Genomic DNA, 13,504 nt, shown 5'->3' on the forward strand with positions numbered 1-13,504 from the left:
AATAATGAAAAACTGGAAAAAATATGCAGTATTTGTGACTAAGAGGTTAATAGCCTTAATAAATCTGTAAGAGATAATAAACACCTGAACAGAAAAAGGGGAAAAAACTGGCAACTCAAAGAAATGAAAATTGTGAGGTGTATGTGTATTTTAGCTTCACTAGCAATTAAAAAAAAAAAAGAAAAGAAATACATAATTAAAAAAAGGAGGGGGGGGCAAATGCTCTTTCCTCACCAGATTGGCAAAGATTTCTTAAATGTTTTACAATCTTTAATTGCAGGCAATATGCCCAAAAGAAACCATTGTGGGGCGCCTGGGTGGCTCAGTCAGTAAAGCGTCTGACTTCGGATCAGGTCATGATCTAGTGGTTTGTGAATTCGAGCCCCGCGTTGAGCTCTGTGCTGACAGTTCAGAGCCTGGAGTCTGCTTTGGATTCTGTGTCTCCCTCTCTCTCTCTGCTCCTCCCCTGCTGATGCTCTGTCTCTCTCTCCCTCAATGTAAAACATTTTTAAAAATTAAAAAAAAAGAAAAGAAACGAAACCCTGGGTGGCACACCAACTCTAAGCAGAATTCTAAAAACATTTGCACTTAGAAAACAATGAAGTTCATGCCCCCAAAATGTACACACAAGTGTCATCTTTGCAGCTGTGTTTAACTGTGAAAACAGAGGAATAACCTAAATGCCCATCAACAGGTGTCACGTAAACCCCTCACGCATCCATTCAGTGGCTATTGAAAAACGATGAGATAATGGCAAGGAAGGTTATCTGCAATGTACCGTTAAGTGGAGGGGGGACAAACAGGCTATATAACAGAGTCAACAGTAGGAGCCTACACAAATAGAGGTGGGAATGTGTGACTGTGTACGTGTTCACACAGACACACTGTGAAAGGGAATTATCGACCTCCAGGAGCGGGGGAATTATGGGTCACTTGCATTTTCTGCTATCCCTCCTTTTTTAAAAACTTATAATTGCCTCTATTATTACCAGGAAAAAAAAAAAACCAATAAAGATCATTTCATCTTCAAAAACAATAGTGAATAGTAATTCTGTCCAAGGGCAAACCCTGGGAAATTAGTGGCTACCAGGCGCTAACGAATGCACAACAGCAGTGGTGTCCAGTGCCTCTTCCGTTGGGCAGTTCAAGTCTATTGGAGCTGACTCCTTGATAGCACCTGCCGGCTTTAAATGTTAAATGCAACATTCCACAGCACTGCAAAGTGAAAACTGGCCGTGCCTGAAAGCCACGAAGTCCAAAATGGCTTTCGAAGTCTCTGTACAAATCTTCATGTTAGGTTTGATTAATCTACACTGAAAACTAATGCTAATTTTAGGTATGAGACTAGCACAAATGAGGCAAAGGGAATAAAATGAAAATGCAACACAGTTGATATGCTGGAAGAACTCCTGGCTCCTGAACTGGAAACAGTCATCTGGAAGTCAATGGGTTTGTGCTTCCCCTTTTAAAAACAGAGTGATGCCCATCAGGGCCCACATGCAATTAGCTAGAACTCAGTTTGGCTACCAGTTCAGCCAATGTGGCTCTTCTCTCCTGTCAAGTCAGTTAGATAATGAATGCTAATTTCCTGTTTGGCTTTCGAGTTCATTTTGAAATCCTGAATATCACCCTGACTCTGAAAGGTGAGCTTGGATGCAACATGATCTTATTTAGAAATCAGTATTCATGGATGCCCAACAGCACAGGAAGCAACAGCACTAACTTAGAGTTATTTAATGTGGGAGGGAGATTGGGACTCAAGGTCTACCTCAAAGGAAGGATGGATTTACCGGGTTTGGGGTAATCCCAGCGCTAGTTCTGGTGGCTCTGTGAAACCCGGTACAGTGCTCTCCATCTTCTTGGACAACAAGTGCACAGAAAAGCCAAAGGCCCGATCACTGTGTTGTCAGCTTCTTGAAAGCACTCTCCATGCGAAATCCCTATGTCCTCAACCTGTTACAGGGCTCCATTTCACTACCGGACTGAGGCAGCTGTGACAAATCCCCAGGCTGATTTCATACCAACGAGTGCAGAGGACATGTCCACTTAATTTCTTTGCCATATTTAATACTTACTCTCTCCTTCTTGGAGTTCTCTTCTGCAGCTTTCATGACACCCTTTTGTCCTCGTAGTCTTCCTACTTTTCCCCTCTCCTCCTGTTACATCCCCTCTGACCCGGCTCAGGTCACTCAAACCAAAGGCTTCCTCACTAGAGCACACATTCACATGACCTTCAGGCCTCCCCCTCCTGCTCAAAGCCTGTTGTGATTTCTCTCAAAGCTCCTGGCAACTTCCTGGACCTCTCCACGTGCACGTAGACCTCTCACGTGCAGCTCAAACTCAACATGTCTGGGGTAGAATATTCCAATTTTTATTTTATTCCTAAGATCAAGAAGGGTTCAAAGCTGACTCTAAAGGCTACAAAAAGTTTTTACAACGTGCCTTGGAAGCAAACTCTTTTGTATATTCTATTACCATCCTCAGTTCACACGTGGCAGAACAGATACACAGAAAAGTGAAAGAGCCCACACAGGTCACACACCTAGGAGATAGATTTGAACCCAGAAGATCTGCTATGCTATATTTCCTCTTAACAAACAGACCACCCGGTAAATTTCCAAATAACCCTGCTGTGGGCGTGTGTGTAAGACAGGGCCTTACAAATTCACTGCCAAACTCCCTCCAGAATGCCTAAGGCAGGTGCTCTCTCCTACAGTACCAAGAACAAAAAATACACCTTGCTTTAAGATAGCTAAGCCAAGGGGCGCCTGGGTGGCTCAGCTGGTTAAGTGACTGGCTTCGGCTCAGGTCACGTTTTTGCGGTTTGTGAGTTTGAGCCCCTCGTCGGGCTCTGTGCTGGCAGCTCAGAGCCTGGAGCCTGCTTCAGATTCTGTGTCTCCTCCTCTCTCTTCCCCTCCCCTGCTCACACTCTGTGTTTTCTGTGTCTCAATAATAAATAAATGTTAAAAAAAAAAAAAAAAAAAAAAGACAGCTAGCCAAGAAGACTGGCCATACTGCACATGACATATGGAAATAACACACGTATCCCATGAATAAATGAAATTACAGGTACCACCATCAACTCATTGGCTCAAGCCAGAAACATGGGATTCTCCCCTGCTCAATCTTCCCAACTCACTAACCTCCATATCCCCGTGCAGTCACCAAGTCAGAAGCCTCTATCTCCTTACCATCTCTCAAATACATGAGGCACACCTTCTTCTCTGGATAAAGCTTAGCCTCTTTAGTGTGGCTCATAAGACCCTCTATGTTTGGGCCTCCTCCTCTCTGCACCCCCTCACCTTCCATCACTCTCCTTCCTACACGTGTCCTGCAACCCAGCTGTGCCTGATGGTGTATCCTTTGTAGAGGGTCAGGTTCACAGTACCAGATCTTGCCTGGAATGGCCTCTTCCGTGCCTTTCTTCATCCAGCTATTCCGACTTTCTTGGAGGCTCAGGTGAGAAGCCCCATCCTCATGCACCGATTTTTGTTCCCGCCAAACTCAGCTCAGAACATATCTTCAAACTAGAGACCCTCTTTTGCTATAATGATTTATTGTGAATGCGGAACTTGTTTGATTTCAGAGTCCATGGTACACATTCGGGGATACCCAAAGGGCGTTCCATAGATCTGGTGTAACAAACAAGAAAACAAGCGAGTAAAACGAATGAATGGACGAGAGGCTGCTCCTCCATCATTTCCTCCTCTGGCTGCTCACTGCTTTCAGAAGAGAAGGAGGCATTGTCTGCTTTTTATCCTACATGAGGGATTATTCCAGGAGCCACAGGGACTTGTTTGAAGTCTGGGCTGAGAGAGGTCATGGTGCCAGCTGAGGCAAAGTCACGAGCTCCCCCTCCTGGGGCTCATTCTTTTGAGGCCACACAGACCAAACCATCCAGTGGGACTCTTCCTCCTCATCAGGACAGTCAGGGAGCACCAGTCTAGTGGTGACAAGGCCATTAACATTTTGTGTCCATTTGAGGGATCGGAAACATGCATTTAGGATAAAATGGCAGGAGGGAGTTGTCCTTAACACAACATAAAAATAAAAAGTTACAGAGAAGTAGTGAAGTCCCCCATGCGTTGCGTGTTTCCCTTCTTCCCAGACCGTGCTCACTCCTCTCTGCCTCACAGCCGCCCAACCTGCAGCCGAGTGCCGGCCTCGGGAGGTTCAGCCCTCTGCGGGTTCCTCTTTCACCATCTTCTGTTTGCTCCCCTCTCCCCTACTTTCAATGCTTGATCAAAAGCTCAGAGCTACTCTAAAGGAAGAGGTCGGGTCAGATCAGGAGGAGAGCTGCTTGCGTCTGAGAAAGGGAGATGGGGCAGATATATCATCAGTAGTTATTTCTTCTTTTCTGGTCCTGCTCTTTGCCTCTGCCCACCTGGCTGCCTCTGTGGGATCCTGGCAGGGCAGGTGGAGAGCAGCTGGAGGGGTTCAGACACACTCCTCCTCTCAGCCCCGACAGGCACCAGGCAAGGGATAGTGTTCAAGAACAAACTGCAGCCAGCGGGGGGTGGGGATGCTTAGATGGCTGCAGACACAGGTAACTCCGATTTGTCCTTCAGATTTCACTCAAACTCGGTTTCTCAAGTAAAAGGTTAAATTTACAATATTTGGCTCTCTCCTACTGCATTACTTCCTTAGAGCAGTGAGCACATCTGCAATTACATTTTGTTTGCTCATATTTGCACCTCCCTTCCTGGAGCGGATCCTTCCCGAGGAAGGGGACCATGTTTGTTTTGTTTACCAATTTGAATCCTCAGTGCCTAAGCTCTACCCTAGAACACTTTGGTACTCATTAAGGATTTTTTTGAATGGATGGATGAATCTTTCCAAATTTACCTAGTTTGCTCACCTTACACGTGAATTTACATTTTAACCTCCTAAATCTGTTTCACAAGGCTGCTTACAAAGAGGTCCTCTGAGAGTCAAACTTCAAAGGCTGTGTGTGTGTGTGTGCGTGCACGCACGTGTGCATGTGTGGACACGCACCCACTGAAAAAAAGGAGTAAAAGGTGCTAGGAATAACTGATATGACCAATTCACATTAAAACTTGTAAGACAAATATTGAAAAGTCAATTGTATCTTCCTAAACCAGCAACAGCTAGAGAAGATTCATAAGAGCTCTTTTGGGTAAGAAAGTAACACAAGTTGGTTGGAAGACATCAAAGAACACCTATAAATGGAGAGAGATATTTTATGTTTGTGGGAAAGAAGATTTAATATCATAAAGATGTAATTCTCACCATACTGAGCTACGAAGTGGGTGCAGTTCCAATTAAAATACCATAGGATTATCTTAGAACTCAACAATCCGATTCTGAAATTTATATGGAACGCCAGGAGCCCAGAATAAAGACACTCGAAAAAAACACAATTGGGAGACACATCCTACCAGATTTCAAGACTCATTTTAAAGCTATAATAATTGAGGCAGTATGGCATTGGAGCAGAGATAGACACAGGAAACAAGTAACAAGAAACATCCCCACGTATACAAGAAAACTGATACATGACCTGCAGATTAGAGAGGGAAAGGATGGGCTCTTCAATAAACAGGGCTGGAATGCTGGTACTTATAAAGGAAACAAACGATCACTGTTTCTTATCACACAGAAAAACCGATTTCTTATGGATTAAGGATTGATCTATGGAAGGCAACATTAACATGCTTTGATCAATAGTATCTTTAACACCTCAGGGTATGGAAAGAGCATAAGCCATAAAGAAAAGCATGGAAATTAAACTGTATTAACTCTATTAATAACTACATTCAATATACTAACTATATTGACCTCTACTTCAAATAAAAGACAAACCACAAACCCAAAGATACCTGCAACACATAAATCCGTAACAAAGGATTAGAATCCAGAATCCATCAAGATCAGTAAGAATGAGAAAGTTATAGGTCATTTCGTATTAGTTCAGTATAAACTAAAACATCAGAGGGGAGTTTGAGCAAGCATGGGAGCCATCACTTCTGTGTAAGACACCTGGCCTGACCATGAGGTGTATTCTGTGACCGGCATTCCTGTGAGGTATGTATCCATTAACCGATCAGTGTAAAAGCATTTTAAAAACAAAAAAGCAACTTGGTATATGTGCTATGCAAAAAACCTACCTTTTAAAACCCTAATACAAACGTAATTATGAACATTTACCCATTTCACTAAGAATTCTTTAGCACAACTTTTAGTGGCTATATTTTAGTCATCACACGGAAACAGCCTAAGATATAACCAATCCCTACTGTTGGCCATTTAGACTGTCCGTGTGACTGTGTGTGTTTGGGTGTATGTATATGTGTGTGTATATATATATATATATATATATATATATATATATATATGTGTGTGTGTGTGTGTATGTATATATATATATATACACACACATATATATACATATATATACACATATATATACACATACACACACATGCACATATATATACATATATATGATAAATACTCTTGTAAGTAAACCTTTGTATACATCTCTGATTATTTAAGATAAATTCTTAGCAATGGTTTAAATGGTAGGTACCTTTAATGTGGATTTTGCCAAATTGTTCTCTAGGAAATATTACTAATTTATAAAGCTGCACAGGACTATTATTTTTCCTCTCTTAACCTCCCCAACACTAGTTAAAAACAAAATTTGCCAGATTTATAAGTGAAAACTTGTACACTAAATTTTTAATTTGTATTGATTTAAATAGTGAGGCTGAACATTTTTTGTTTATTGTTCACTTAGTTTCTACGTGGTTTACTTAACTCTTTGCCCATTTTTCTACTTACATGCTTAATTTTTTGATGAGACCCAAGAGTTCATAATATATTCAGGATATGGACTCCTTCTCTGCCAGGCATATTGAACTTTGTCATTTATCTTCTACTTTGGTTTAAGTTTTAAATTTTTTATATAGCCAAAGCAATCTTTTCCTTTTTGGTTCATTCTCTAATATATAATTTTTCATGTATATTTAAACGAATTAACTCATCTCCCTTTTGTGCCCCCTACAATAAAAATGCCTCATCTAAATGAAGGCAATAGCACCTTCTTCAAAGGGTCATCGTAAATGTCAATTAAGACAACCTATACTGATATACCTTGGTTTGGTTTTTTTATATCTACATATAAATTTTATTTTATTTTTTAATGTTTTTATTTATTTTTCAGAGAGAGAGAGAGACAAGAGAGACAGAGAGAGACAGGGGGTGGGGGAGACAGTGGGTGTGAGTGGGGGAGGGGCAGAGAGAGAGGGAGACACAGAATCAGAAGCAGGCTCCAGGCTCTGAGCTGTCAGTACAGAGCCTGACGCAGGGCTTGAACTCATGAGCCGTGAGATCATTACCTGAGCTGAAATCGGACAACTAACCGCCTGAGCCACCCAAGTGCCCCTATACTGATATACTTTGCCAACAGTAAAACAATATAGAAATGTCAATTATTAGCAGCCCTCAGTACATGACAGTTATTAACATTACATGTCCATTGGACAGCAGAGTTAATAACTATATGCAGGTAACGTGAGTAGATATATTTGGGATAATAAAGTCTGAAAAAATCACATGGACCACAGGAGACAGACACCGTGAGGGAGTACATTTCACGTCCCTCGGCGAGTTGAGGAGCGCAAACGGTCAAGACAGAAGCCCCAGAGGATACAGACGCTTACCTTACTTACTCTTCCCCTTCTTCCAACTCCGTCTCTTTGTGCACCACCACTCTCGTGACCGACATGTCGGGGTGCTGCTCTCTGGCTTCCCTGATGGCCTGGGCCAGCGCCTGCCAGAGTCAGGAGAGAGCACTGTGAGCACAGCAACGGGCTGCTTCCCAGGTTGGGAAGACAGACGTACGCTGATGAACTGGGATTCCATGGCAAGCAAAGATGGCTTTATTGCTTTCTTTGAGGGAGCAGGGATTTTAAGTGGGCTCATAATTCTTTTTAGAGAATGCTTCTCACTTCCCCAAATTTCCCATTTCCCCCCAGTCTTTTCATTTTTTTTTTCAACGTTTTTTTTTTGTTTTTTTTTTTAATTTATTTTTGGGACAGAGAGAGACAGAGCATGAACGGGGAAGGGGCAGAGAGAGAGGGAGACACAGAATCGGAAACAGGCTCCAGGCTCCGAGCCATCAGCCCAGTAACCTTTCAGCTGACAGAGCCATCAGCGGGGCTCGAACTCACGGACCACGAGATCATGACCTGGCTGAAGTCGGACGCTTAACCGACTGCGCCACCCAGGCGCCGCCCCCCCCCAGTCTTTTCAAATGATACATGTACAAGAGACATGCAGACTCTGAAGCCCAGCCCCGTACTCGCCACGAGACTTGGAGAAAACAGATCTTCTCTGATCTTCATATTCTCACCTGTAACCTGAGACTAACGCTAAGGTCGTGAGGATCATTTTGAGGTTCACTGTGCAGATTGGAGGAATGATGTAACAGCCTGTCTATTCACCCACAGGTACTTGCTGTCACACAGCTCAAATGCCAAGACACAGGACCAGACCAAACCAGACCAGACCACAAGCTACCCTTGTGGTTTCTCACTAGCTGTTTGAGGTAAGATGTTTGTTGAGCTGTTATGTTGCAGGAAAAAGATCTATAAACTTCTAGGGCACAGAACAAAAACGGCAGCAACACTGATAACATACAATTGCAAAGTGAAAGGACAGAGACAGACTACTCTTCAGCAAGTACAGGTCTCTATTTTACAGTCGAAAACACTGAAGGCACAAAGATCAACAGGTCGTGCTTGAGGCCATCCTGCGGCTGGGCCACAGGGCAGGAGCAAGACTGGGACGCCACTCCACTGGCTCCTAGGCTCTTCCCAGACCCCACGGTGAGAAAATGAAGTTTCTTTGTATTTTATCAGAAAGCAAGCTGCATACAAGTGTTGTGACAAAGTGGAAAGATCCTATTTTTCTGAGGGTAAGGTGTTTAAAGATGTCTTGGGGAGAAAGTAAAACACCATAAAACACCACTCAAAATCTAAGAAAGAATTCTGGAACAGAAAGGGAAGGCTTCAAGGATGGAAAGCACCACATCTCATATGGACACTATGCCTTTGAAAGAAGCAGCCCAAGTTTTCCTGTTTCTCTGTCATCTGCTGAAGGGCACAACCGCATTTGTTGTTTGTGGTACAGTTTCTGTCAGCTGAAAGGTTACTGAACAAAACCCCAAGCCTCATTCCACACACACAGAAAGGTAAAGCTGCAAAAAAAGAAATTGTTTTTATGCCAAAAATTTTTACACAGAAGCTTGGAAGACAGTTGAGGGTGCTCGAATTTCCACTAGGGAATAAACTCTGGTGACCCACCTGTGTCAGGGCAAGAGAGAACTCAACCAGGGGACTCTCCGATTTGAGCAGCCCAAGTGTTTGTCAGGTTGTGGGAGTCTGAGGGCCGGAAGGCAAGACAGGTGGGGAGAAGGGCAGCAGCTTATCTCAGAGGAGGTCAAAAATGTTTCCGTGTCTCTATGGCTGCGATGGGAAAGGGGATGGGAAACGGGGAACAGCAGAGTGGCTCCGCATTTTTGTGTTCAGAGGGAAGTGAGAGATCAGAACAATCAAAACGGTCTACTCCATGTTGGTTTCTGGAATCCAATTTGGGAGAAGGACAGCTCTGATGGGAGCCAAACATAGCTACAGACAACCTGTCAGATACTTTTTAATTCATGTTCGTTACACAGGTCTGCCTATATTAAACTAGTACAAATGTGAAAGGGGAAATAGAAAATGATGCCCAAGGGAAGGGAGCACGTGTGAAACATGCTTCAATGAGCAGAAAAGTAGGGAAACCAAAAACTGCTTAATCGTCTTCAAGCACATTTGAAATCCGTTTACCATTAGTTCCGTTCAGTCTGTAGTACCAGTGTATGAAATTAAATACTGTAAAATGGTAATTTATTAAAGCAACAGTAAAGATTGTGAGGGAACTATCTCACATCATCCTGCAAACTAAGAAGTTATTTTATTGGAAAGAAACACACCTTGGTGGGTAACTGCAGTGTCCTATGTCCCTGGTACACAGCGGGGCATCGGGACACACACAGGTGCACCACCCGCAAAGCAAGTGTCCTAAATGCATGCCTCTTTAATCTGCCAACACAAAAGAGATTCCTTTTTTTTCTATCTTGCTCAGAGGAAGGGTTTCTTTCCACTATTAAAATTCTTTTAATGTACAGAAAGGAACCGAAAAATGGGTCAATGATATTCAAGTCACTATGTGATCAGTTTCAGTTTTTGGCAGGGAAGTGATTTCACTCTAATTTTAAATACTTGCATGGTCTCATTACAGGCTAAAAGGGAGAGGGAGCTTCATCAGCTTCTGGTGACAAGCATACCAGAAGCCACAATTAAATGTACTCTAACAAGTTTATGCATCTTAGAATTAAAACATGAAAATGTTACAAAAAAGTATCTGTTCTCTTCATATGGGGTATCTGACCTTGGGTTTAAAATGGGCTGAAGCACGACATCACACCGACAAGGTCGTGTCCCTACTGTCACACGTAAAGCTGCAGGGTTTTTTCCTAATCTAAGAGTCAGGAATAGGTGTTATTTTGGTACTTAAATTTCAGACCATGTTTTTATTATTTGCTGTTCAGAAGCAGTATTATCTAGATTTGAGTTTTCAGGTCAAAGACAAAAGAATACACATGAAATAAAGCCTGAGAGTATCCTCGAAGGGAACACGTAACATCAGAAAGTCTGAAAGGGCATAAGGTCAGTGGAGAGACAGGGTAGGAGAGACTGCCCCAGTGAAGGGAAGAGATCCTTTGTCTGGGGAACTGGCAGCTTGGTTTCCACGGGGTCACTCATTTTCCCGTGGAGAACAGGCACAGGTATTGTCCTCTACTAGGAATCTCTATTACAAAGTCAAGGTTCAGGGGTCAGGACAACCCTTGAACCACTGATAGCTCTCGAGGAATGAAGAAACACATTAGGAAATATGTAAGTAAAATCATGTTTACAGGGTTTTAAAAAATGTGATTTTCTTTTTAGGCATGGAAGAAAATCTCTCTTTGGTCACATAGAGTGAGCTTTTTTTAAATGAGAAGTTTTGTCCTCTAAAATCCTCTTTCCTGAAGTTGATATTGTGCTCAAAGCTGGGTAACTATCATCTGTTCCTACTCCCTGGCCAAGATGGTCAACTAAACATTCCTTTTCCTGCGAGTTGTTATTAAGAAAACAGCTTGGTTTCCTTTAAAGTGGAGTTAAAATCACTGAGAAAATGACAAAACAAAAAGCTCCCATCACTTGGGGGCCGCAGCCTAAAACTGAAGCCACCCTCAAAGTATCCAACAGTTCCATGCGTCACCTGGATTTTAAAGCCACGCATTCTGCTCAAGCTAACATTGGAAAGAAAGCACGATTCTTTTAAACATTTTTCTGAATCCGTGTAATCTTCCACTTTGTAAGAGACCTCAGATTTCCTTCCTCCACCCCTCGATAATAGTAATGACTGGGGGAAACATCTAGTGGTAAAGAGTCCAACTTTCCTGAGGCTATAAGAAAAATACTGTATAAGTTCCTGAAAGTAGGCACAAGTCAAACTTGGTGGCTTTTCTTACTTAGCTTTGGAAAGCCAGTGTCACTGAACTGCCATTCATTCTTTAATCCATGATTTGACTTTAGGCCAGGCCCACATGAATACCTAATAGATGCCGGGAATCCTCTCCATTACTTTGACTCAAAAGTGCATGGAAAGCCAGTGTGAAATAAGCAGCAAAATCCATGTTCTATGCGGGTTCAGCATCAGGCAGGCTGAAAGGACAGGCTGTGTCTAGCGTGGGAAGCACCAGTGCCACGCTGAGGACGTAGATTCTTCCAGGAGGCACTGGGAGAAGGGGAATGACACAGGGACAGGATGTGACGGCACATGCCAAACTTGGAGACGTGGTCACTTTCAGAACCAGAACTTCAGGTCTTTACCTGGTCATGATCGATGTCCGCATCTCCCGTGATCACGATGCGTTTCTCAATTCTTGTTTCAGATATTCCACCTTTCACGGTCTAAAGGGGGGAGACAGCAATCATTAAAGCATGTTTATACATAATGGGGGAAAGAGAACGGAGCACACTCAGACCTTCTGACCGTTAAGGCAACGTGCACTGAGTGGAGAAGACTGATGTTCTGGAAACACCATTTTTAAGCTCGATAGAGATTCCTATTGTTAAAGTGGTAGCATCTGTAAGTACTCCTCAACTGAAAGCAACTTTAAAACTAATTTATCAAGATTCAGGTGAGATTAAGATAAGACAGATGCCATGAAATCCAAACAGTTCTGTTGGGACATTCCATTACAATTTCCCTGAATTTCTTTACTCCCAAGTGGCCCACTTGTTAAAGGAGGAAAGAAGAAATAATTCTTTGGTTTATGTAGAGTTACAAGGAATCCTAACAATTTAGGTACTTGATTTAGGTTTGAGAATTGCTTGACGTTATAGTTTTGACTGCTTGATTCTCATCATACAAATCCATTTGGTAATTCTGTTCATTTGGTTTAGTGCAGTAATAAAAAAAAAAAAAAAGACTTGGATTTGGTTTAAGATACAGAAGGTACAGGAGGATGATATAAAGATATTCACTCAATGTTGATTTGATTACAGACTCTGCATGTGGCTGTGTCTGCTAACAAAGTCTGTGTGAATGGACATGGGGCAGGGTCCTGTGTGAACTGCCACAGAGTGACTGGCTTGGAACAAGCTGGCACAGCCTGGGACACGACAGAGGCTGAAGAGATCACGTGGCTGTGACGCTGAACTATGAACAAATACCGCACAGTCCTGAGAAAGCACACATCCAACCTCTGCAACTCTGTTAAGTTATACGCTAAGTCACAAGTCATAGCACTTTAATGTAAGAACCAAGGTAATCAGTAGCCTTGATAACTGGATACTTTTTTTTTTTTTAAGCTTATTTTGAGGGGGAGAGAGAGAAAATCCCAAGCAGGCTCCGGACTGTCAGCCCAGAGCCCAACATGGGGCTCAAACTCACAAACCGTGAGATCATCACCTGAGTCGGAATCAAGAGTCAGACGTTTAACCGACTGAGCCCCCAAGGTGCCCCTGGATACACTTGAAAATGAGCATCAGTACCACCGTGCGTTTATGTGGCGTTTTTTAATTTACAAAGTTTCTGGTTGAAACACAGGGTGAGACCCGCATAAAAGATACATTTAAAACCTTCAAGCGCTAATGAAACATGAGAGGTAGGAGCAGAGGGAAACATGGGAAAATGACGCTGGAGCTAGAAATCGGAGGACGGCAGCACGCATCACAATCACCTGGAGGGCTCCTACAACCACCGCCAGGGTTCCTGCAGATCTGGAGTGGGGCCACGGGATTCACACAGGAATGACTGCTGCTGCTAGTCCGGAGCCAGACTTTAAGAATCATTGGTCATCTAGGGGCGCCTGGGTGGCGCAGTCGGTTAAGCGTCCGACTTCAGCCAGGTCACGATCTCGCGGTCCGTGAGTTCGAGCCCCGCG

At 43.0% G+C, this 13,504-nt stretch overlaps 1 protein-coding gene across 26 annotated transcripts in view; it reads right to left on the reverse strand.

Moving 5' to 3' along the window:
* The window catches only part of EPB41L2 (erythrocyte membrane protein band 4.1 like 2), a 220,619-nt gene that overhangs the window by 10,182 nt on the left and 196,933 nt on the right, over positions 1-13,504 (reverse strand). For all 26 annotated transcript variants that reach the window (XM_058735273.1, XM_058735271.1, XM_058735264.1 and 23 more), the window contains 2 exons: positions 11,946-12,026; positions 7,686-7,795 (listed from right to left, as the gene is read on the reverse strand). In XM_058735273.1, the coding sequence (XP_058591256.1) occupies positions 7,691-7,795; positions 11,946-12,026 (186 nt within the window). In that variant the 3' untranslated portion in view covers positions 7,686-7,690. The remainder of the gene's footprint in view (positions 1-7,685; positions 7,796-11,945; positions 12,027-13,504) is intronic.

This window comes from Neofelis nebulosa, chromosome 6 (assembly GCF_028018385.1).
Source record: "Neofelis nebulosa isolate mNeoNeb1 chromosome 6, mNeoNeb1.pri, whole genome shotgun sequence".
NCBI classification, from domain to species: domain Eukaryota; kingdom Metazoa; phylum Chordata; class Mammalia; order Carnivora; family Felidae; genus Neofelis; species Neofelis nebulosa.